At 45.0% G+C, this 25825-nt stretch overlaps 3 protein-coding genes across 6 annotated transcripts in view; all 3 read right to left on the bottom strand.

Annotated features, from left to right (window-relative positions):
• Positions 1-13402, bottom strand: part of dyrk1b (dual-specificity tyrosine-(Y)-phosphorylation regulated kinase 1B) — a 32104-nt gene extending 18702 nt beyond the window's left edge. The window contains exon 1 of one of the 2 annotated variants that reach the window (XM_047027266.1): positions 12706-13402. The gene's annotated coding sequence lies outside the window, so the exon portion shown is untranslated. Of the gene's footprint in view, positions 1-3070; positions 3177-12705 lie in introns of those variants that run through there. The other variant, XM_047027274.1, reaches the window with a different exon arrangement.
• A 531-nt stretch (positions 13403-13933) lies between these two features.
• fbl (fibrillarin) lies at positions 13934-17065 on the bottom strand. Its single transcript, XM_047041038.1, has 9 exons — positions 16945-17065; positions 16224-16370; positions 15963-16097; positions 15713-15807; positions 15441-15611; positions 15146-15278; positions 14913-15025; positions 14641-14786; positions 13934-14444 (listed from the first exon to the last, which is right to left on the bottom strand). The coding sequence occupies exons 1-9, from the start codon at positions 16952-16954 to the stop codon at positions 14420-14422; spliced, it is 975 nt and encodes a 324-aa protein (XP_046896994.1). The 5' UTR covers positions 16955-17065; the 3' UTR covers positions 13934-14419.
• Positions 17066-17331: 266 nt separating this feature from the next.
• Positions 17332-25509, bottom strand: zgc:162160 (uncharacterized protein LOC561782 homolog). Of its 3 annotated transcripts, none has more exons than XM_047041005.1 (5): positions 25310-25509; positions 25052-25135; positions 20647-20839; positions 19694-20564; positions 17332-18338 (listed from the first exon to the last, which is right to left on the bottom strand). In XM_047041005.1, the coding sequence occupies exons 3-5, from the start codon at positions 20737-20739 to the stop codon at positions 17878-17880; spliced, it is 1425 nt and encodes a 474-aa protein (XP_046896961.1). In that variant the 5' UTR covers positions 20740-20839; positions 25052-25135; positions 25310-25509; the 3' UTR covers positions 17332-17877. The 3 variants fall into 3 exon arrangements, with proteins under 3 accessions (XP_046896961.1, XP_046896971.1, XP_046896981.1); XM_047041015.1 differs by having other exon boundaries at positions 25350-25509; XM_047041025.1 differs by lacking the exons at positions 25052-25135; positions 25310-25509 and having other exon boundaries at positions 19694-20554; positions 20647-20704.
• Between the last annotated feature and the right edge of the window lie 316 nt (positions 25510-25825).

Genomic DNA, 25825 nt, shown 5'->3' with positions numbered 1-25825 from the left:
CCTTTCGCTGCTTGAATTGGTCAACCAGGATCAGTGGGCGGAGCCAGAAGAGGAGGTTGCCCTGTTCCACTGCCTCTTCGTCGTCTTCAAACGCATCGCGGAGGCAGAATGACGTGCCCGCGGAAATAGTTTAAAGACCTCAGGTAGGGCAGATAGGGGGAGGGGGTGGCAGCTGGGAAAGTGACCAGAGGAAGGAGCACACGAAGTCATGCAGAAACAGGGACCGGGGAAAGGCTTTTATAATTGGCAGATGCCTTAAGAATATTGGTTTTGTCTCGTGAAAAATGCGATGTGGCTACAAAGTTAAAACCTGACTTAATAATAAGACGACACAGAAACACCAACAATAACGCTGATCATCCACACAGTTAGACTGACAACTAATTTAAGTATTACCTATATTTGTCCCACAAACATCACAACTTTGTGGGTAAGACTCACTGTCAAAAATTATGTTTAACAAGTTAAGCAATGCCAAATGTCAACAGAGAAGAAAAAAAACATGCAGTAAAAACAACAAATGTATTTAACTGGTTTATGTTCCCTAACTGTCACACCAATTAATTTAAGCATTATTGTCTGGAAACAGAAACACTGACACATACCTATTGTTGTGAGTAAAGACATGATGGACTTATAGACAGACTAGCACCTTCCATGAGTGACACACATGAACACACACGTAGACTTTCAGACAATCATTAAGTACATCAACAGTTGGCATTTTTTTTGTTTTAAGTATTAGGGGACAAAGGACATCTTAAAACTTTTTGAGGCTTCCATAGTTTAACCAGAAATAGTCTGAGGTCAGAGAGAGAGATAGAGGGAGAAAGAGGGATAAAGAGAGAGAGAGAGAGAGAGAGAGAGAGAGAGAGAGAGAGAGAAAGAGTGAGGGAGGTGGTGCAAAGTAGTGTTGTATTAACTTAGCATGAGTCTTCAGAAAGGCCTGAGAATAACTCTCTGTGACATGCATGGAGGCGCATACCATTGGTTGTTGAGGAAGGTTGTGTGTTTTGAGTTCCAGGCTGCGTGTTCATGTTGACTGTTCGTTTTTCTATTCTCCCTAAAAAGAATAGCAACCGGGATATGGGAGGGGATGATGTACGAATCGAGGTTAAGCATGCCGTCATTCATCTAGCTCAGTATCCACTGTACCCTTTATGCGTATGCCCCTATCAAGACAACAACAAAAAATGAAATTATGAAGAAAAAACAACTTTAACTTCACTGCATAGTGCTGTCATCTTATACTGCATGGGTAGATTTCAGTTCCAACTTTTTATCAAACAGAAAGATGGCATTCGAGACAGATCTTTCCTGACTAGCATCTCCGCTTGTGCTCTGAAACCTGTCCCCATCACAAGTTACAAGTCTAACCTAATGTTTTATTAGTTGTGCAGGTGGGGTGGAGGGGGGTGCATACAAACTTTAAACCATATTCACAGAAAGGTTAAGGACTGTATAATGACTATTGGCCCAGGAATGATTTGTTTGTATTCATGTATTGGAAAGGGAGCTGAAAACATATTGAAAGCCAATTCTTCTAATTATCCAAGTGCCAAACTATGATGTAAAATTGTTTGACAAGATGATCTGCATCAATGTCGCAAGTTATGAATGGTTTAACTAAATCAAACTAACAAAAACAAACTGCAGAAACTATGACTACTATACAAATATACTATTAAATCAACAGTTTAAATAATTTTAGACAAATACAAGTTATGTACTATTAAGATTTGTGTAAGCACTGTTTACTAAATGAAAAAAGAAATATAGTCACTGTCTGTTTTTACTAATAATTTAGGTTACTCAATATTGATAATGCCGTTTCTCCATCTATGTTGCTTGATGTGACACAGCATATTAGACTAGTGAAGGTAGCAACATCATAACATTACACTAAACTTGGTTTAGCAATCAATTAGCCAGCAAGTTCTCAGTCCCCACGATCTCATAACTAGCAGAGGAGAACACAGCACAAACAGAAAGGCTGCAGCATCTGTGTCATAACAGTATTTTGATTGTGTACGCACAAATGTATAGATAAATGTGTAAGTGTATATGTAAGCTGGCTCTCAGGAGAGAATGTGACTCGGTTCCAATAAATCACGTTTGCAAAGCTTCCAGACACCCGAGATTAAAACGCAAGGCGAAGACTTCGGGACTCACGTGCCTTGCAGCAAAATTCCACCCGGCAACTACACACTGTTCCATGGTAACAGCCCTGCCATTGGTCCCGGGTGCGTTTTCAAATGACCAATGGGAGAGCCGGCAGCGGGTGATGCGTGTTGCTAGGTAAACATGATGCAGTGGGAAGATACGGTAGTCGAACTCCACTGAAGAATCTATCGAGAGCCAGAGGAACGGAGGGGTAACACAGTAGCGAATTACAATTACACTGCGGGGAAGTTGTCGGGGTTGCGTTTCAGCTCTGCTAAACCTAGGGACGATTTTTTAAAGATGTATACTAAAGCAAATTCTCCTTTCATATTGCGGTTGCGCGGAATCAAAAGAAAAGCATAGATTTTCCCCAACGATGCGGCGGGGAGGGATGGTATGCTTACCAACAACGAATCACATGCGCCTCTGCTGTATTTTCAACCTCCCTATCTACAGGCAGAATATCCAAATATACATCACAGCTCTCATGGCCGACACTTTCCACTGGCAACACGCCGGTGCACCAGCCAAACCCAGGCAACTAAATAAGGCAGCGAGGCGCCGTGTGACCCGCAGGCCCCCACATTTTTAGAATTGGTTCAGAACTTTTACTTCCTTGTGAGTGACACCCACATTCCATCATCAGTACCACAACGAAACAGAATCAGTCAGAACTTCTGGAGCAGAAACTCCAGAAAGTGACGCTGTTCCGTTATTGTATTAGTTCAAAGGTTATTGCATTATTAGTTAAACACCTTAAGAGATTTTAGATGTGGACAAAGTTACAAATATAGTGTTAAAAGTTCTTAATTCATCTTCATATCTCGTTAATATTTCTAACTTGCCAGAGAACACGGTATTCAGTCAGAATTTCGCTAGTTAACATGAAACAAGGTAGTTTTCTCACGCTTTGCCCTGTAGTGTATCTTTTGTGCAGTCCGTCTACATCACAAAGACCAGTGGAAGGCTGGGACAGGTCAGGTTAAAAATCCATCCACCATCTACAGCTGGTTACAACACACACAGGCACATGATAGCTTGTCATAGGAGACCCAGCAACAACCCAAGCCTGACATAACCTGCCTGACACGGCCTACCCTGCCCCCCCCCCCCCCCCCCTCATAAAAACCTCCATTGCTGATGTTGTTTCCTGGTGTACTATATATTGTGCAGCAGAGATTGAAGTTACATGTGCCAGAAATGGCTCAATGTTGCTAGTGCCATGCGAGTTCTTCCAAGCTGCCCAGGCGCAGGGGGAGCTTGCCTGCCTGGTGAAGGGGGGGCTGATATTGAGATTATTAATAGAGAAGGGTGGTCCCAGGAAGAACAGGTGATGTGGAGGGGTAGAAAATACACACACCGTCACTTGTAATAATGCTGGACACGAAGCACACACCATGTTGCAACAGACCCGAAGACTGTAGAGACGTCTGAGAATGATTATGTCACACACCTGTAACTGAATAAACAACTGTTCTTACATAGCAGTTAGCAAATCGTGTCAACTGTTCTAATGTAAACTACTGTGTATCATATATGACAATATTGCCTCAGCGTGCGGTTTGGGGGTTAAGAGTGTGCCAAACCCACATTTTTCATAAATCCCTCCATTTCTTCATTTTGCTAATACGTTTTAAAATCCTATGTATATTTATATTGTCTACACTTAAGACTATATTTCTATTATCTACCCTGTTTGTGTCCTGAGATAACTGGAACGCCTAAAGATTATTTCCCTTTTCATACCCAACCCTTTTGTGAACTAAACCTTTCAGACGGATGACCCCCCCTTCCCTACAACAGACACACCCATGTGAACACATACAGTATCCGTGTCTGTCAGTGTGTCACAGAAAATGTGTATGTATGTTTGTGTGTGTGTGTTAGAGATGGGGGGTGGTGGTGGTAAGGGGGGGGTGACTGAGAGAGACACAGCCTGAGCGCATCAATCTGCACGTGTCTGTGTGCTTACGGCTGACCCTCTTCTGTGTAGAGACAGAGGAGAATCCCCACTGCTAATCCCTGATGAGGCTCCCCCCCTCCCCCAGCCTCCCCCTCCCTCCCTCCCTCCCTCGTCCCGGCCCCCTCCTTCCCCTTGCGACCTTTCCCCTGAAAAGCAAAGCGCTCATCCATTCTTGCAGACAAGACAGACATGCCAGATAGAGAGAGAGGTGTCGCTGTTGCCTACACCACACACAGCCTGCCTGTCTTCCAGCCCCAGCAACACTAGCAGGCTGATGATGATGCTGTGTATGCTGTGAATCTGTATCTATGGGATGCTTGTGAGGGAGTCGGACTGTTACAAAGCTATTTTATGTCACAATGCAGTGCAGATTAAAAAGTTGCTGAGCGCCTGGGTCATGCAGAGTTTACATGCTGATCAGGTTAACGTCTGGGATGTTCCCATCAGAGCTAATGGCACGATTCCAGGTGTGACAAATGCACACAGGCAATCTAACTGCACAGTCATACATCTACTGCCATATACAATCCTTTCTTTCAATAAAAAACACACGCATACACACACATACACACACTTATACATATCTGGCACATGCACACAAACATCTCAGATACCCCAAATAGGTAAATAAGGCAAAAGATGGGGCCAATGAGGAGTCTGGGTTGAGATTCCTCCTCTGCCCCTAGTGGTCCATAGCAGTTATTACAACGATCCACGGCATGACAGTGAAGAACACACACACTCTCTCACACGCACACCACCCTTGTTAAAATGCCGTGCATCTTTCTCTGGTTCAGATCATAAATGCAGCATAGTTTGTTTCCTCCCTCCTCTCCTTTATCAGACACCCCTCAAGACACACTCAAGCACTAAGGGCAGCGCAGAGAACCAGGTCCCTTGTAGGCGACCCACCTGTAGCTGTGAGTAAGGCAGCTGTATGGCACACTGTCCAGCCAGAAAAGACATACACACGACACTGCAGCTCATTCACATGAACACAGTCACGTGCACTGTACTACTCGGATCGATAAGAGACTGTGCTAAACTGTGGTTAAGAGTTGTGGCGGTCAGGTAGAGACTGATGTGCTGCTGCTTCTCTTCAATCCAATCAACATTAAGAAAAAGGCAGAGTTGTAATTAAACCGAGCTGTGAATGGAAGACCCGAACCCTTTGAGCGGGTATATCATCACATCTTGGTCTTGCGGTAGCTAACTCTTTCAAGCATATCCTTTTCAAAAGCCTTCGGCGCCTCCACGTTATGCGTAGCACACACCTGTGGCATAGCAGTCATCATAACTCTCAAGCCACGTTCTGGTGTTGATGAGTACAACAACCCTTATTGAATAGCCCATGTTACAACAATTGTAGTTTTATATGTACATGACCTAACCCTTTCATCACGGAGAATCGCGTTGCTACAAACACAGCCAATCGAAAACTGATACGTATAATAATAATGTCATAATGTGTACGTATTGGACTTCACTCATGCTTGGAAGGCTTTGGAGAACAGGACGTTGAGACCTCTATGGCCTAGAGATGCACCTCATCACTGAGACAGACACTGGGACAGATACTAACAATGGTACCAAGCTTTTCACCCATAGTGCAAACTAACTCACCGTGTACGTTCATTCCGTAGACTCTAAACTTGTCCCTGTACTCACTGTAAGTGAGTAAGTAAGTCGCTCTGGATAAGAGCTAAAGGACTTAATGTAAACTTCCTCCCAGAACTGTGTCGTCTCCCTTATAAAACTGAGAATGTGCTGGTCCATATTGTCCCAAGCCTGTGCTTGGTTTATCATTGCCTCCTCATCAGCCTTCATGAACCCCACAGCAACTTCCCTCTTGTGTGTGTGTGTGTGTGTGTGTCAGAAGACCCAGGTCAGAGAAGCAGCATTTCATCAGATTGTTCATCTCATGCCCAGTGTCACACCACCAGCTCATCAGAGTATCGACTAACGTTCCATTAGCCAGCGGCCCAGGGGTTAATTGATGTGCGTGTGTGTATGTGTTCATGTGTGTGTGTATGTGGCGGGGTTAATGGACATGGATCTGTCACAGATGTGACTCTTCCTGCAGGGGGAGGGGCCGAGGTGGATGTCTGTCCAATCAATACCAACTACTTATCATCCCATTGGTGGGTAATTGGCTCATTTAGGAGGGTCCAGCCAACCACGCGCTGTGTCAGTTTTTTGGATCCTGACTGTAAGAGAAACTGGTACAGTTTACTAAACTAGTCGCCGAACAGTCAGATCTTTGGTCTCGTGCAACAGGCAGTTATAAGAGGATCAGCTTGTTTCATGTCACTGGGCACTCCTACTGCTCAGGTGGTCTATAACCTCATGGTAAATAACAAGACCTTCCCTCTCCCTTCTACTTACGCAGTTCAGATCCACACACAGGTGGCAGAAATGGAAACAGGCCTAAAAGAACATTACTTAGTTCCTCTAGTCTTCACTGTCAAAAACCCAAATCCCTCTCTCTCTGTATCTCCCTCTCCTAACCCTCTCCCTCTCTCTCTCTCTTTCTCTCTATCTCTTCCTCCCTCTCCTAACCCTCTCTCTCTCTTCCTCACTCTCTTAGCCCTCTCTCTCTCTCTCTTCCTCACTCTCCTAACCCTCTCTCTCTCTCTCTCTACTCTCTCTAGCCGTCTCTTCTATTCACCCTATACTGCACATACGATGTGATTAATCTTCTGTTAAGCCAGCCATAATCTCTAGAAGCTCTGGCTATTTAATTCTTGCTGTGCCAGCTTAGAGCTGGCATGGAGGCTGGCAAAGGGTATGTTAAGGCATGCAGACACACACGCTCACTCTCGGGCTGTCACTGTCTCACACTCCCACAGAGAAGACAAGTCGTACCCGCAGACAACCACACGCACACACACACAAACGCACACATACACACACACAACCACACTCACATACAGCGTTTTTATTCCCGGTGAGGACCGTGACCCATGGTGCACATTCTGAGACACACAGATACTTCCTATGACTCGGTGGAGGTGCGGATGCCCAGGTATGCACCCACAGGACATCTTCCTTCCTTCCCCCAGATGGACAGCCATCGCCCACAGTCATGTGGTCAGACAGACAGCCGAGCTAGCTAATGAATCTATTTGGCTGACACTTTTAATCCAAAGCCACTTACAATCTGTGGAACTCGTTTATGCGGAAGGGGTTAATCTGGGCCAATGAGGGTGAAGAGCATAACCCTGGGATACCCCTCGTTTGCGTGATAACACGCATCCTGATTCCTGGAATTCCTTCCCTGATCCCACCTCTCTGCCTCCGCCTTCCCACCTCCCCTTCCCTGCACCTTGTCCTGCTGTTCCCCCACTGGTCCCCTCTCCTTCCACACCTGTCTACACATGTCTGTGTGTCCTGCACAACTGACGTTAGCCCATTAACCACTAGCTTCTTGCCCCCTGTCCCCAGAAGCCCATTCCCTCTTGACAAGAAGCTTTTACAGGAGAGGATGTACCTAGCAGGTCCACAGCTCTGATCAGTCAGGCCTCTGGTCAGGCCTAGTGTTTGTAACCATTGTGGAGTAAGGCCGCGCAAGGCTGGGATGCTAGACCAAGGGGTCAGTAGTGAGCAGCCTGATAGGTGTTTCTTTCCTTCCTTCCTTCCTTCCTTCCTTCCTTCCTTCCTTCCTTCCTTCCTTCCTTCCTTCCTTCCTTCCTTCCTTCCTTCCTTCTTTCCTTCCCACTTCTCATCCTCTCCTGTGCTCTTACTAGCACACCCTCTCCTCTCCCTCCAGTCTTCCTCTTCTCCTCTTCCTCGCCTCTCTTCTTCCAGTGCTGACCCAGTTTCTGTTCCCAGTGAGGAGAGTGACCCAGCAGCATCCCTGATACACACTGTAAGCCACACAACACAGACACACACACACTCACCCTAGATCATCATACTCTACAGCTAACAGGCCTCACAGGCAGTCAACAGTGCATGAACACACACTTGCTTACACACACACACACACACACACACACATGCACAGTATGCATAGACTGCTCTAGAAGACAACATGCACGACAGTGAGGCCCTAAGAGCCTGAGAGAGACAGACACAAAATACCACACAGAATCACTTTAAACCAGAACGTTTGCCGAGTTTCCTGCACTTGCCGTTCTCTCAGTCGGATCCCACTGCTGCCCAGTGTTCACCTCGGGAAGATACAGTCACAGGCAAGTCAGTAAACAATCAGGCGCGCAGACTGTGAGACAGACAGGCAGGCGTGCAGACTGTGAGACAGACAGGCAGGCGTGCAGACTGTGAGACAGACAGGCAGGCGTGCAGACTGTGTGACAGACAGGCAGGCGTGCAGACTGTGTGACAGACAGGCAGGCGTGCAGACTGTGAGACAGACAGGCAGGCATGCAGACTGTGTGACAGACAGGCAGGTGGGAAGACTGACAGACAAGACATGGGGACATGTCGGTAGACAAGAAACAAAGCAATCAAACAGACAAGCAGAAAGACAAACAAGCAGCTAAACAAGCAGACAGACAGAAGAACGCATATTCAGTAAACATGTTTCCATCCATAGAAACATACATTAGACTAGTGTTGACCAAGGCTGGCAACCATCATGGAGTAAAGGCTATTTTAAGAACTACTGCCTCTATGCCATTCCCCCACCTCTCTCCTTCAAGCACACAGACACAGGCACGTAAATACACAGCTAACTGTCTTAATCTTGACAGCCCACATAACATCATTCCACTTCTCTCTCTCTCTCTCCACATAAAATCACCAGCTTACTACCTCTTGTGTACACTTTTCTCTCTGGTTATTATTGCCTTTCTTTTCATTATTTATCTCACTCCTGCCATCCCCTCTCTATCCCCTTGTCCATCTGTTCTCTCTCTCTGTCTCTCTCCTTCTCTCTCTGTCTCTCTCTCCTTCTCTCTCTGTCTCTCTCCTTCTCTCTCTGTCTCTCTCACTTCGCAATAGAAAGCAGGTCAGGCTGAAGCTACTCTTGGTGCACACTTACATAGATATAAATGGTATCTCTCTCTTTTACACGCACAGACACACACACACACGCACACGCACACACGCACGCACACACACACGGTTAAAGTCCAGGTGGGGTGCAGAACAGCAGCATCAGATAGAAGACGGCAGGGTGGGGAGTTGGGGGTTTCTTGCAGTTTGCCTGGTTGCTCCTAGCAACAGCAGACTAGAGAGTGGAATTGTCTTGCGCTTCAGAGAGGCTACCTAACCCAGGTCACATTGCCTGTGATATCAGCAGTTAGCCATTGTTGTACCATTTCACTGGGCCTCTCTGACTGACAGTGCCTCAGAGCGCGTTATAGCATCATAAGAGGCAGGCCCACCATAACCTCCAGCCACGCTGGTGCCTCAACCGTCGCTCCCGGCACTTGTTGAGCAGCCCATTGCCTCCATTCCTTGGTCCCAACCTACATAAGCCCAAGTCCTCCATACCTTACCCTCTGTCCTCGACACACAGACACTAAGCCCAAACTCAGGAACTCCTTCCCTCAGACCCACACTCTTAGTAGCAACGGCTTCAGGCCCACTACAAATTCAGGGGACAGCTTTAACCTGCAGTATCTACTTGTGAAGAAGACGGGACTCAGTGCTTTTAGTCTGGACTGTAGCTGTGAGGGAGCGGATACAAACTCTTTGTGTCCTGACCTGCTGTTGTACCTGTTCTAGTCTGGTCTGCCAGTCCAACCAGAAGAATTGCTCCAAAATGCCACAACAATTACAACACCACTGGAGGATCAGCACTGTTAATGACATTCCCAAAGGTAGGAATATCTGTATGTGTTTGTCTGTGGCTCAATCATCTTAAGCTTCAGGTGTATCGCTCAGGGCCCAAGGACGTGCCGTGTCCAGTGTGGATGAGCAGCTTGTGTGAAATAAATCTAAACACAATCACCTCCATATTGATGTGCACTAAGCGATAGAACCATAGATCACTCCAACATGGTATCCTTCCGCAAAGCAAGGATGTTCTCCAAGACCCACCCTGTTTGCCAGATCACTAAAGCATTTCATTCAAATGGGAAGTGCACTAGTAGTAATAATAGCTATTTTGCTGTTAGGGGTGTGATGTAGTGCGCTCTTAACAGTCACAGCTAAGCAGACAGCAGATTCTAGTCGACTCAGTAGGACTAGTGGGGCCCATGACTCTCAGAGAGGCAGGGGACAGAGCCCAAACCCCTCAGCTTGACAAATGTCTTGTTCCAGTACCACCACACGAGCAGTATAAAACAGCAGGTAGCCAGTGTGACAGCATGGTCCATCTGGGGGGGAAAGGGGAAGAGGCTAGATCTGTCTAGTCGTCTGTGGACTTCCAGAGCCTGCCCTACTGGGCCTCCTAGAGGGAGGAGGGGGTACCCGAATAGGGGCACGGTAGGGGGTAATTAGGTCAGAGGTGAAGGGAAGGGTTCCTGTAAAGGCGGCCTAGTAGACAGCACTGATAGGGGGAAAGCAAAGAAGAGGACTGCAGATTTTTTCAATGCAGCTACTACAGGCCAGGCCCTAGAAAGCACTCTATTCAAACTGAACTGAGTCCTTCCCCCTCCTGTACCAGACAACGTTTATCAGGTGTAGGGTGCCCGACATGGAGTAAACTTCTGAGTAGGTGGGTGTCCCAGCACCCCTTAGCCATCACACAGAGAAGTAAATCAATAACAGGACTACGGTCTCTATGACAGACTAGTAAGCCATCCATTGGCTGGACAAGGGAAAACATAGACATAAACCAACAATGAGGTGCAGAAAACTTGGGAGTCATATTTTCATCATCATCACCAACTAACAGTTGAACTAACTTGACTACTTTAGAAAGCTCCTCTCTCCCTGGTAACTTGTGTGTTGGCATGACACACAAACACACCCATTGGCATGTAAAAGAAAGTTTATTACTTGGCCACCAATTGAATAATTTTGCAACCTCTAACTCTCTTATGCGTTAACTCTACACCAGGGGACCCAGAACGGGAAAAATTCCTCATAAACAATAGGTTCCTGAATAAGCCCCAATAACATAAAGACCATGTTAACATATAAGATGTGTGAGTTTATATGTATTCAACTAATCAGTGCCCGATACCTGCTACATATGGCTGTTGGAGATCCGATAATCTGGGAATGACTCTTCAAGACAATGTCAACCTGCAACCAACCCTTCAACTAAAAACCAACATGGACTGGTTGTCAGTTGGCTAGGACCTACAAACATGTTCTAAACAAAGGCGGAAAAAGTGGACCGATTCATCTGATCAATATGCAAATTCTGATGGCGTGTAGGTCATATCCGAGCAGTAATTAACGGTTAAGAATGGTGACTGCAGTACAACGGTGGCAACATCATGGTTGGGGCTGAGGCAGTGAATCCATTTTGAACCGGCGTTTTTACTTCAACACCACAGCGACAGACTCGCGCAGAACGTTAGATGGAAATGAAGGGTGTAGCTGATACCAACATTCATCCCTGGGATGACTTTGCGACAAAAGGTTATTCACAATTGGAGAGTAAAAATATTCTCAAACACGTTCACAATCACAGTCTCTTCGTTTCATCAGAATATGCAGCACGCCCCTGCCGATTCACAGGCGTGTGAGCACGTATGCCGGTGACAGAAGGGAGGGACGCTTCTAATGTCACCCTTCATAGCGAACACACTGAAGAACATCGCTCTGCCATGACATTACCCAATCCAGATGTTTCCCCCCTTGGACTGCATACAATCTTATGTGCACTCTTGCCATAAAGCACAGAAATGCAGTGGCCGGTGATGCAGAGGCTCTTGCACCATCAATCCTCTTCACAGATTTGCATTAACGAGATTGCAGATAAAATAATGGCCGAGTGTGATGAGAAATGACCTGAATCTTACTTCTGAGTTAGACAGGTATAAAGTAGGTACAAGAGGCATGGCGATGGATTCGGGAGGATTTCGTAGTCATAAGCCTATACTAATAAGGCATGGTGATCATGGATGTAGCTAGCTTGCTGTATGGCAATGATGCTTAGCTGCATACCAAAGGGTAGCAGCTTACCTACTGGCAAGATGACTTCCAAACATATTACTTCATTTTATGGTTCCACTGCAGATGTTGTACTGGATGAATCCCGAGTTTAAGCTAGAGACAGGAACAGCAGCCCAATTTTATGCAAAATCGCTCACTAATCTGATTCGCAGTCCTCCATCACTGTACATATATTAACTTAAAGCAAATTATTCTGATTAACTACTGACATGCACAATTTGGTGGGGTTGCAAACGCAAATACTTGGTATATCAGGACAACAATGGATTAACTAAATATATAAACCCATAAATCGTCCTTCTACCAGTGAGTGGCCTGCACAGTAGCTAGCTAGCACCACAGCGATGGAGAGCGGCGCCCTGCCTAGGTGCTAGGGGACAAGGATGGGAGGATGCGAGTATATGATCAGTCTTCCATCGATCTCATCAAAATCATAACGACACACACACACATACGATCATGACGACGTTAAACAAAAAATTGCATATAAAGTTCAATGAATAACACTGCGTCTGAAACGAATTAATCGTTCTCCCACTTACCTCAGGCGGCGGTTCAAATCCAGCTTCCCGGAGCAGCCATTAGGAATCCCTCTCTCCCTCCGTCCTAACCTCCACCGCAGCTACCGGGCAGACTTCGCCGGTAAACCAATCCCCCCTCCCCCCGAACGGCCACCTATCTGCTGGGTGAGATATCCTGTCAAGGAGGGTCGTGTCGTTTTAGCAATAAATTCCCGTCAACACTCGGTGTTCAGTGAAGTCTCCAAAGCGCAGTCCAACCCAACGCGCAAGACCAACCCGCGGTTTTGCCGAAGTCCGCCCGGCACCTTGGCTTGCCAACTGGCTAATTTCAGTAGCTCGAAAATAAAAAAGGTACAGTAATACCGCGCAGGGTAGGATGAAAAGATCTGTCACCGGAAAAACTCTTGTCTTGGACCTTCTGATATCCCCTTCCTGGTGATTCTTGATTTTCTTATGGTGGTCTTGGTCCGTCGCTGGTCGAGAAATCTTCCGAACCAGCCACTGACTATCCAGCTAGTTAAGACGATTTAAGGGGATACAGGGAATGAGAAGTGTGTAAAAAAGAAACAATCAAAACAAAATTGGGGTTTTTCCGTCGCACCGCTATAACTAGCGATGAGCATTCGCAAGGGACCCCCCCTCTCTGCCCGTTAATCACGGGCTCCGTCACAAATCAACCTCTACGCCCTACCCGCTACGCTGTTGTGCAGATCTCTGAGGATGTGACTGGTGTAAGACATGTTGCTCTTACGACAACCCGCTCGCCTATTGGCCAACTACGTTCAACTCCATATTGCTTTCACCCATCCAGATCTCAGAAAGGCTTGAAGGATGTAGGCCTAAGGATCTGATATTGGTCACACCAACACTAGCTAGCGCTTGTCTGCGAGGAGGGTCTGCACTCTGCACGAAAGCGCGCCCTCGACACTGAAGCACGTTCTCGGAACTTCCAAAGATATTTCCCCACAAAATGGCCGCCCAAACAAACGCACTGCAATCACCCAACGAGTAACAATTAACAGTCTTGTTCTGCGATTTGCGGGTGTAAGAATAACTTGTATGCAAAATAATAATGTCATACCATTTCAAAATATATTATTTTGTTTTGTCATATCTCGTCGAATTTGCGCAGTATGTAGATAAATGGGTTAGAATTCAAATGACTGGACTACCCAAAGCTTAGACTTCCAGTTAAGCATGAGCAACACCATGACAGGTTGTAAAAGTAAATAAATTCACCAAAGCTATCTTCGGATAGACTGGAATACACGTCAATACATGTTTTATTAAAAAAAACAGGGTTCAATATTACAGTCAGAAAAGGTTAATTTTGTTTTGACATCAACCAACAAAGAAATATTGTATTGAGTTTTTTTTTTTATAAATCATTGATAAATTGAAACTGCAAACCTGTATAAGTGGACAAGTTGCATGAAAAAATAAAAACAAAAATAAAATGTCACAAAGATAAATCACTATATCAAGCTCTGTACAGTTATTCAGTACACAGTTACAGAATCCCCTGGAAAGTCCCCATCTTAAATGTGCTCTTCTCCCAGGTGGGTGTCCATACTTCACCTGAAAGCCCCTAAGCCTGGAAACAGGTACATGTTCCTACTAAGTAGCAAGCAAGAGGAATTCCAGAGTCTGTGAGCTGTGAGCTGGCGCCCTCCAGTGACGAAGGGGTGACATGGCTTTTTAGTCACTGTGCCACAGATGTCAAGGGATGGCTCATTTATTTCTTCTGCTTGGGGGGTGGTCTACAAAAGAAGGAGATAGTCAGTACACATTCAAGAGAACCGTTCGTCAAGACTCGGTCAGTAATCTCAAGGTCAGGGATCAGTTGTCAACATGTAAGTGACGTTCTGTGTTATTTCGACACTCCATTCCCCAAAAGGGATTTAAATTAACACTAGTAATACAAATAGGAAAGAGAAGCCATGAGGTGCTGTATACCTGTAGATGCCCACAACAACGGCATGATCTCTCTCGTATGGTTCCAAAGTGAGCTGCTCTTGGGGCTTCATGTTTTCTGAGCTCATTTTCTTCACCTCAGCAGCAAACACGGCTTCTGGGGCGGCAGTTGAGTCAATACAGTTGGCCTGAAAGAAGAAAGTCAATGTTACATGTATCCCTATTAGCACAAGTTGTCCTGCGAAAGACACAGCTAAAATAAAAATGGTACAAATACTGTGTGCACAACTTTGGATGCAATCAAAGTGTTGTACCTTGATGGAGATGACAAAATGGCCACCGTTCTTCAGGAAGTTGTGAGCATTGAGGGCGACTATTCTGGTCTGATCAGGCTGGGCAACATCGGCAAAGATGACATCCACCATGCCTGCCAACACACAAAGGAAGGAAGAGTTCATAAGTCAGAAAAGTGTAAATAGTGGCTCTTGAAGTTTGGCCATAGCAACAACAACAAAAATATAGGGCCAAATTCAGTTGGTTAACATACCAACAAGCATGCGGTATTTGTGTGGGTGACGGGCGTCTTCAATTATAGGAATAATGTTGGTTCTTTTCTTGGCAACATTGAGCAGGTCACGACCCGACCGGTGGGAAAACTCCACTGCATACACCAGTCCTTCCTGTCCAAACAGGAAGCAGCACAGGGTCAGACAGTTATTGATAAAGGAATTAAATGAATGAGTGAATGTATGTATGCACACAAAGTAATCAATAGCAAAGGATGGTTAGTAGATTCTAAAGAGAACTGGTGCATTAGAGCGAGGACCGAAGGATCAACTCACAGGTCCAACGATATCTGACACATGGGACACTGTAGTTCCTGAGGCAGCTCCAAGGTACATGACCTTAGCCCCAGGCTTGATGTGGATCTGGTCCACCCCCCCCAATATAGCAGCTGCTAGCTTAGACCGGAAAGGGTTCCATGCTCTGTACTCAATCTTCGTCTCTCCTTCCTGTTGATAAAAAAATATGTATTACAGATTGTCCATTCTAATTGTATTTACAGCGATTGCAGGGCATCGATGTTGGCAATGTATGATGTGAAATGGCTCACCTCAACATTGATCCTCTTCTCTCCATAAACCGAGTCTCCAATCACCATATTCCTGGTCACCAGAGCATCCTCCTTACCACGGCAGATAAACACACCTTTGAAAGAAATATGACCACAACAGTTAACCTCCACCTATATATTAATATGGTAGATAAAGCAATTCAATTGACAAAGCATAAGATTCCTGCTATATAGTAATAATTTAAATCCCACATTTTGTAAATGACATCAAATGTGTTACTCATCTCACCTTCGTGTCTGTGAGGCTCAACTGTGACTTTGGCACCCCCTCTGAAACCACCCCGACCCCCTCTTCCTCTTGGTGCACCTCTGCCTCCTCCACGGCCTCTGAAGCCACCCTCGGGCGACCTAAAGCCACCACCACCTTAAAAGAATAACAAATGTTATCGGCTCATTCATTTATGATATATTGTAGCCCAACCCTGGGCTGTTTAATATTGTGACCGCACAGATAATTTTGTTTTAAGAGACTCGTGTTGATGTTACTCACCACCTCTGCCACGGAATCCGCCTCTTCCACCCCGGTCTCCGAATCCGCCACGGTCTCCGAATCCGCCACGGCTGCCTCCACGGTCACCGAACCCTCCTCTACCCCTAAAGCCGCCTCGACCGCCACGGTCACCCCGCGGACTGAACCCTGAAGAATAAAGTCAGAAATGTTTGTGTCAGATTCGCGTAAAAAAGGTATACATACAAGCTCAAATGGACGCTACAAGAAGTTGTAAAATGCCATTAATGATTAACATTGTGGGCGCCATTTCGGCCAAATTGTTTAAAATAAACTACAATTAACTTGCTCGCCATACTGGGTTCTACTTAAGTTAACAACGTGCCTTCTTAGACGTGTCTTTAAGAAAAGTCGAGAAATACATGGAGTCGCTCGTGGACACCACGTGTAGATTTCCCAGACAATCTAAAATACCAATTCTGATGCCATGTGGGCAAGCTAGAGAACTTGCCGGATAGGTACACTTATTGTTTTGAGTGCTACACATCGACAATTACAACCATAGGCAAGAACACACATTACATTTCATAAAGAAATGTGAAGTTAATCTTGTGAACGGTTTCCGTGGTTTCAATAATAGCAACCCTTTCGAAGCAGGCCGAAATGCTCACATAATTAAGACATGTTATTGAATCTTCCTAAATCGTTCACCCAGCACAAATTATAGTTCATATGAGTAGTATTTATATATAATCAAAAGTACCTGGTCTCATATCTTGTCGTTGTCTAGATCAGTTTTTGCCTGCTCCTTTTCTTGCTTGCACCGAAGTTGCTTCTCCGTGTACTCTGCAGACGCTACACTTCCCTAGCTGCCCATGTGGTCGCTTACATCGCACACTCCCAGAATGCACCGCGGTCTGCAACAACACGGTCGTTGTTCTTTGCCTCTTTGTCCATTAGAGGGCTCTGTTTGCAAGGATACTGTTGCCTGTGGTTGTGAGGTGAGGTCCCTTACCGCAATCGATGTGAGTGAGTCATTTAATACACAGGCCCTAGCTTATAAACAGAGATATCAGAAATGCACGAAGTAAAATGAGATTTTTATTCTTATGAATATATACAAATATGAAATATGACAGAGCGATGGCATTCTCTTGTTTTGGAAGTATTGTCATTTAAAGATATACTTTGCAATATCATGATGAGTTTTCAGTATTCACGGGGTTCAGACAACCTCTCCAATAAGCTTATAAAAAATGAAAATGTGTTTGTAAACAATACAAATGATGGGATAACAAAAACAAGATTTAACTTTAAACCGGCAGATTCAGAAAGATTATATGGTGAAATCCACATAGTTTATTTGTTCACACTTAGACACAAATTACTCGGCAAAACAATTTTTTTAACAACATCAATTACATATAAATTTGTATGTAAAGAAAAATCTCATAGACACTTAAACATCCAATCGATTTTATTTCTAAATCTTGGCACAATACTATGTTGTTTAAAAGTCTTTGTGACCTTTGGCAATGATCGTCATAGTTCCTTATGTATAAGTGCTAGGGAAGTAGCCAGTGGCCTGCTGCCTCTATGTGCACCTCACCGCCTTTCACAGTGTCACTACCACAGGTGTGATATCACAGGTGAGATACCACTAAACTAACCGTTTTTGGCATCCTAATCTGAAATGTTATAAATTATGGCCGTAGTCCATCATGCTCACTTCTCCATTACTGATATTTTCTCCATCCAGTTCCCCTTCATTCCTCACTTCCCCCTCTCTTCCTCTTCCTACGCCCTCTCCCCTACTGTCTCCCTTCACCCTGTCTTCTCCCTCGTCCCCTTTATCTGTCTTTTCCTCCATGCATGACTGCTTAGGGGGCGGAGTCTGGGGCGGCGGTGGAGAGTGGGGAGCAGGTGGGGAGAGAGGAGGCGGAGGGGAGAGCGGGGGCAGAGGGAAGGCTTCGCCCTTTTGGGCCAGTTCAGCCAGCTTTCGGGCTGAGCAGGCGGGAGTTGGGGTGGGGTAGGTGTGATGGAAGGTGTCGTAGTCAACCTCGTAGAAGCCCTCTTCAAGGGAAAGTACAGGTGTGAAGCGTTCGCCCCACAGCACCTCCGAACTCAGGTAGGAGCTCCGGGCCTGACATGTCATCCCTAGAGGAGGAGGGAGGATGGAAAGAAAAGAGAGAAAATAGGGCGAGGGGAGGACAGGGAAGTAGGGAGGAGAAATTAAAGCAAGAAGTGTGCTATTAGTAGCTCTTATTACGGTTCATTAGGCTTTGTCTCCATGCCTTCCAGTGATCTCTCACTCTCTAATTCTGATTCTATATGGTCTAAGATCTGGGGAAATGTAGGTTGACAAGACAGTCAGAGATAAGTATTTAATCTGTAAATCCCATGTGCACAGATCAGTCTCCCCATTCACACATACACATACGTACAGACACACACACATCCACCCTTTTACACGTACCCACACATTCACCTACCCAGCACCTCCCAACTCACCACAGGGACACACACACACTCTCTATAAATAACTTCATCCTCTGCTCTAGTGAACCTTGAACAACCACATCCATTACCATCCATATTACCAATAACACTAAGGAAACAAACAAGCAACTACACAAAAAAAGACACAATCATACTCACATAAGCACATAATTACATTTAAAGTGTATTGGAGTGGGAGACGCCTTTTTCGACAGTGGCGTCAGCAGCAATAAGCGTCATGCGCTTCAGAAATTAATTAGTATTATCCCGTGAGACATGGGGTCAGTGATGATAACGGCTTTAAAGCTGCATATAATCATTAAAACCCCTAAAGCCACAAAAAAAAGTGACCACAAAAAAATCACATACATAACACACATGCCACATGCACACTCCACAAAACATACTGCTGGAGAGGGAAAGCAGATTTAGGACTCCAGGTTTATGACTCAGGGAATACATCTGTGATGTATTATGTGGTTGTCTTTGTGAGAAATCTATAGCCTCATGCCTTCAACCGTCTTCTCCACCTAAATATCTATATTCAGGACCAGCAGGAAGAAACATATCGTCATTCTGAGCAGACTTGTTAATTTACAATGGGCCCTTCTATTGATGGGCCCTCCCCCTTTGCTCACCACAACAGCTCCCTAGCATACAGGACAACAGTAGCTAATTAGTGGAGTATAATGACAGAGCACGACAGGAACATCTCAGACTACCGTTAATTAGTGACAGGCAGACCCTCTGGGGTATCTGTTGGTACCCCTGTCTGTTGGTCCCCCCTGCCTCACAATGCAAATCTCCAGAGACTCTCACTCACTTCCATTGTCAGCCATTTTGTCAGGAGATCGTGTCAAATTTGTCATCTGCTCACAGATACTAACATCGCTTTCCATACTTGAACCATTTCGTCAAGACTCCACTGGCATAAACTCCACGGCTAACTTCCCTTCCCAATTTCAAACTTAACCTCTCTTCCATTTTCGACCCCTCTCTTTATTTCCCCATACCTGTAGCCTCCACCATGCCTTCTAGGATGACGACAATCTCAAATTCCTCCGTGGCCAGCTGCTCCTGGGAGAGGTTCCAGAAGGGGCTATTCTCATTGACCTCATGGCAAATGATAAGCGGAGACACCAAGAACAGACGGTCATCTCCAGTGTCAAAGCCCACGTTGATGTCTGTCTGGTTCAGGGGGATAAACTCTCCCTCCTTGGTTTGCCTGGAGCGGATCAGCTTAGCTCTGATAGAGGCCTCCACAATGTGAGAGTTTCTCAGATCACCAACCCGAAACATGACGCATAGTCGGCCATCGCGTACAGACACCACCGCCTTGTGGGAGAACATGAGGGTCTCTGCCCTCCTTTTGGGCTGGGAGATCTTGACAAACATACAGCCTACCATGAAAGCATTGACAATGGAGCCTAGGATAGCCTGGACCAGCAGCAGCATTATGCCCTCTGGGCAAGTGTCTGTGATGACGCGGTAGCCATAGCCAATGGTGGTCTCCGTCTCGATGGAAAAGAGGAAGGCAGAGACAAAACCGTTGAGGTTGTTGACGCACGGTGTCCAGGTGCTGTCCTGGGTATGGTCAAGGTCTCCACGGGCGTAGGCAATGAGCCACCACAGGAGACCGAAAAAAAGCCAGGTGGATGTGTAGACCAGGGTGAAAACCAGTAGGTTTAAGCGCCACTTCAGGTCTACCAGCGTGGTGAAGATATCTGTTAGGTAACGGTATGTCTCTCGCACGTTGCCGTGGTGAACGTTGCACTTGCCGTCCTTCTCCACATATCGCTGGCGACGCTTCCTCAGTGGACCTGCTGATTGGGTGTATGAGTCCTTGTCCCTGCCCCCTACCACCATGGTCTGGTCTGTGGGGACCTGTGGGTCATTTATTAAAGATAATGTGATCCACAATAACATTGTATATCCTAAACTTAAATATCCTATACTCTTCCATTACCTTGTTACTAGAGATGCGATCCCAGCGAGGTTTAGACAGTTTGGCACCTTGTTTCTCCACATCCTGACCCAGCCGACTCTTGAAGCACTTCATGGCGAAAAAGCTCACGTCCACTGGTTTTTGATCAGAATCACAATCCCAACCTCACACTCACACACACACACACACACACACACACACTCAGACTCTCTGGCTAGAAGACAGGACACAGAAAAACATTACATTTAGTCCTCCTTGTTATGTCTGAATAATCCACAGAACAAGCTCCATTCAATCAGTTGAACCCACTGTGCAGAATCCACTTGAGTTGCACGATTTGCCAGATGAAAGAGATAACACTTGTGATAGTTAGTTTCATATGGAGATGGCAATTAGTTAAACAGTGTGAAAACAACTGCATTTTATCAGCTGCAGTAGCTGCAACATCAACCACTGTCTGACACAGTGTGTTATTTTCTTTTTCTTTTTAATAAGTGTTTATGGGTGTATGTCTGTTGGAGGATGTTTAAATACGTGATTACGATTCAGGAGTCCTGTTCTAGGTTTCATGGCAATGTGCTCAAACCGCTGTGGTTTGGAAAGCAGATCAGGGCACAGTGCCAGACACACATATACACCCAGGCATGTCAGCGTGTTAATAGGGTCAAATGGCTGAGCGGTTAGGGAGTCGGGCTGTTAATCAGAAGGTTGCCGGTTTGATTCCCGGCCATGCCAAATGACGTTGTGTCCTTGGGCAAGGCACTTCACCATACTTGCCTCAGGGAGAATGTCCCTGTACTTACTGTAAAACGCTCTGGATTAGAGTGTCTGCTAAATGACAATGTAAATGTTACTCTGTAGGATGTCTACTGGTAAAGCCTAACTATCTCTGATGTGTGCACACCATGACAGTGTGGCGTTTCTGGACTTTCGTAATGAGCTCAGAGTCCCCAAGTGATTCACTGTCAGTGTAACCTTTAGCTGACGTTCTACGGGTCAACTGTTCGATACACTCCAGTGACCATCATTAAATGCCCAGCACTGTCCCAGGCCACTTGCACACATACAAGACATAAACTTAGGAACACACACACATGCACACGGTTGGAATTCACACACCTACACCTCCAGTTCTTTATATATATAAGAGCAAGGTGGGTATTAGTGAACTGTTGGGGGATAAAGTAAAGATTGAAGGTCTGTCATCTTTCTGCTCAGCCTCACAACTCTGCTTCCAAATCTGACAACTGCTAATTATAATGGGCCAATCATTCAACATTACCAGCATCATCCACACTCTGAACAGTTCACTAATGACTTGGTCTGTTGAGCTTTATTAAGCTACTATATCATCCATCTTTCTCTAACACTCACACAAACTCACACAGTGGGTGGAGGTTATGTTAGTGACAGGAACTGTCAGCAGTTCAAAGAAGACAGAAGCAGACGCTAAAGATGCAGGTCGCAGACAGACCAGCAGGCCAACCAGAAGCCAGACTGAGGAAAACAAGCTCAAGCAGACACACTTTCTCACTTCCTTTGGTAGTGCATGAATCATTTCCTATTTTTTATGCTCTCACTGCAAGTCATTCATTCTGTCCTTCTGTCCTCCGGTATCATGTACTTGTTTTGGCTCTGGGTAATGATGGCATCTCAATTCTTAATTTATTATATCTAAATGTCTAAAGTTCCTGATCATTTACAGGAGGTGAGAACAGGTGTGAGGGTAGAAGGGATACACGATAGACCAGAAGTGAGGAAAGGACACCTTCCATTTATCTATTTTTCTAAAATATCCAGGAGATCTGCAGAATAATCTTGACTTAGTTGAATGAAATATGTTTTGAAAAATGTTAAAGACAAAACTTCCATGTACTCTACCACCATGGACTTCATTTAGCCTTTCTGTTGTTTGTCAGCTTTCTGTCTGCAGAGATACACACTCAGACACAAACACGTATAGAAAGAACACAGTTTCCCACAAAAATAACCCAGGGCTTTTTTAGCCCTCTGGTTGTCTGGTGTTGTTGCGTTGGATCGATGCGGATAGAGATGGACTGAACTGCACTTTTCCTTATTCTCTGTATTGTGATCTACCTAGTCACAGTGTGAGGAGGGGTAGGAGGACCCAAATGCACGAGAGTATGCAGCCATTTCGAAAACAAAGGGTTTAATCATGAAAAAGCCAGGGACACAGAAAGGTAGTAAGGACAAGACAAAGACTGGACACAAAACAGGAACCTAAATACCCAAATCAAACGACACACAGGTGGACACAATGAAGCTAACGAGACAGGTGAAGACAATGGCTGTCATTGGCCGCATTTCCCAGATTCGTGGCCGCGTTTCCCAGATTCGTTAAGAGCTTCTTAACGAATCTGGGAAAAGCGTCCAATGACAGGGAAACACTATGGCAGGGCAAAACCAAAAACAGGGCGGCACGGCTGTGGCCGTGACATACCTGACGTCAGTGATGTATGTGTGACTGCACGTGCAGAAGAAAACTCCCCTGAGACTAGTCTTTACTCTTTACTACGCCGATAAACGACAAATGACATGAGCCAGAGGTACAAAACTAATTGAAAACCATCCATCTCGACTGCGGTGCCTAAGTGACTTAGCCACACTGTAACTCCTCACACCCCTGGTCACTGCACCCCGGTCACTGCACCCCGGTCACTGCACCCCGGTCACTGCAACCATGATTTCCTGGCTGATCTCCCCAGTGAGCTACACAATTGAACTAATTCATAGTATGATATGTCCTACTCAATTGCTTTTTAAATATCTCTTCCACTCCCCAGTCTCTCTTCAGATATACTTCTTTTGTACTCCCCCATTTCACCCTTTTTTCTTTTTCCTTAAGACCGATATAGTACAGGTCTGAGGGGACGGAAAGTCCTGCACAGACAGGGACAGAAAGGCAGACGGACCCAGCAAAGTAAAGGCTGCTAATACACTGTATGTCTTTTGTTTTCACACTTTCAGGGAACTCCGTAAACCCAATGTTCCATGTCAATTTATACCTTGGAGTCTTCAAATATAGACGCTGTGACTCATAACATCATTAATGGCTTGAGAGTTTATGAAATTTTAATCTTCACGTTCCAGTTAACACACAGATGGAGATGGTGGGCTGGGCCTAGCTATTCTTTTAGGGTTCCATGAGAAATATTATGCTTAGTTGTGCTTATATACTTTGCAACTTTCTACACGCCCAATCACAAGAGCACTCAATCACCTCCAACAAATTCAAGTGCTTCGGCTCTGGCATGAATGAGTGAAATGTCAATCAGAGGACATCATTTAGATTTTCATGACTCTCATGATTTCATGATGATGACTTAGCGTCAAACCATCTTATGACGTCCATTTTCCAATTCTTTGCAGTTTACACTTTGTTTATGCTTCATTGCCAGATGCTCTTTTCCTCTCAAAATGTCATCACGGTCATGTCCTTTTGAATTTGAAGGAAATAAACAGTTGCTGCTATGAGTCAAGAGATACGAATGAAATCTCATCTTAAGGATCGTTGACATGGATAAGACGTCTTGAACACACACGCCCGGGGCAGTGTCAGTAAAAAAAAGAAAGAGATGTAGGCTATTTTGTATTTGGCGTTTGCAGATGACAAAGAGTGTTCCTGCACCCTCTCTGCTCTAGTTGATGTAATTATGAAAGATTTAAGAAGATGTAATCACCGGATTGGAATGAATAGTGAAGTAGCCTAGTGATCATGTGTGCACGTGCGGGGAGCGCCGTTGTGTTCTTGCATCAAATCTTCTATCATGAACTGGAAATAATATGATATATAAAAAGAATAATAAGAATACTAAGAAATATATTAATATTTTATCGAGACTACTTTTTGAAGTTGTTGCATAAAGTGCACCCCAACGTGCTTCATTAATGGATGCAAATGAAAAGCTTCTGAGATGGAGCTGAGTGTGTTTATTTGTGTCCGAGAGTGAGTCTTGTGATACTAAGTGGAAATGGGGTGAAAGGTACCGTAGAAAGGGGTGGAAAAAAACGACAACAAAAATCCACCAGTGAATTCTCATGAATAATGTATCCTGTACACCAGGCTCTGCCGTAGCCTTGCCATGTTAAACAAAATACTTTTGATGATGAAGTACGAAGCAGCAGTGGATCTATAAAAGCATTACATCGTCTGTCGGCTACTACATAGCATAAACATCAGTATACTAAAATATTATTATCATACATAAAGATTGTTTAAAAACAGAACTGAACCAGTAAGGTTAACATAAAAAGGTCAACATAATCCCCCTTTGGCGTCTGTCAAAGTTAAATCTATTGGCATCTAAATTCAGGTAATTGATTGATTCGATTTTTACATCTTAATTTTACATGATAGGTGTTCATGTAGTATTCTCTTAATAATATAAATTAATATGTTTCTCACCGTCTGTATAGATGCTTAAATTGGTACGGGAGGAATGACAAGCACCTGTCTAATACCTCCCCGCGCACCAGTGTCCGCTTGTCCCTGCATAAAACGTGGATTAGGAAACGCATAAATTAGTTCACACAGTAATGATCAATCAGCCATATAAATATCTTTGAAAAGTAGGCTACGACTTGTTTAATTGACACAGCGATTTGTTGTCGGTAGATGACTTGGTCCGTCTATTGTTTCATCGCAATATTGTTGGTTACCTACCTGTTTATGAACGGGTCTGGAGAGTCCCACAAACGCTTACCATGTCAGCCGAGGCGGCCGGATTGACCACCATGCCAAGCCTCTATTACTTTGTCACAGAGTCCAGCAGCTGAGGTCTCACATGCCAGTGCGCGATAGAGAGATGAGCGTCTGCTTCATAGTCTGGGCGGGTACCGGTATTCATGTGCAGCCAGCGCGTATATCCCCTCCCCCTCCCCGCTCCATGTACTACTTCTACCAAATTCTCTTCTTTCTTATAGGCTAATCTTGTTCTTCATTTCAGGTTCCTAAATAATGCAGATATTTTCCCTAATGTGCTCCATGAAGGACAATGATACTTCCCATGGACAAAAATCTTTCTAATTCCCTTTAGAAAAGTCACTCGTGCCAATATCTCAAGTTGCTGTACCCAGCAGCATCTCAGCCCCACCCTCTGACACCCTTCCGATTTACTTCTCCAGATCTTCTCCCAGAGTAATTATCCTGGTTCAAACTGCGCTTGATAATTGTTTTGCC

This window comes from Hypomesus transpacificus, chromosome 2 (assembly GCF_021917145.1).
Source record: "Hypomesus transpacificus isolate Combined female chromosome 2, fHypTra1, whole genome shotgun sequence".
NCBI lineage: Eukaryota > Metazoa > Chordata > Actinopteri > Osmeriformes > Osmeridae > Hypomesus > Hypomesus transpacificus.
This window is presented reverse-complemented; position numbering and strand designations above follow the sequence as displayed.

Excerpts from the sequence above, each read along its gene's own strand:
- fbl (XM_047041038.1), bottom strand. Across the intron at positions 15,808-15,962 it reads TGAGCCTCACAGACACGAAG|GTGTGTTTATCTGCCGTGGT; the intron begins GTGAGATGAGTA and ends TTTCTTTCAAAG. Across the intron at positions 14,445-14,640 it reads GTTGTTGTGGGCATCTACAG|ACCACCCCCCAAGCAGAAGA; the intron begins GTATACAGCACC and ends CTTCTTTTGTAG.
- zgc:162160 (XM_047041005.1), bottom strand. The coding sequence starts at position 20,739 with ATGAAGTGCTTCAAGAGTCGGCTGGGTCAGGATGTGGAGAAACAAGGT. Across the intron at positions 20,565-20,646 it reads ATCGCATCTCTAGTAACAAG|GTCCCCACAGACCAGACCAT; the intron begins GTAATGGAAGAG and ends AATGACCCACAG. Across the intron at positions 18,339-19,693 it reads AGGCATGGTGGAGGCTACAG|GGATGACATGTCAGGCCCGG; the intron begins GTATGGGGAAAT and ends CTCCTCCTCTAG.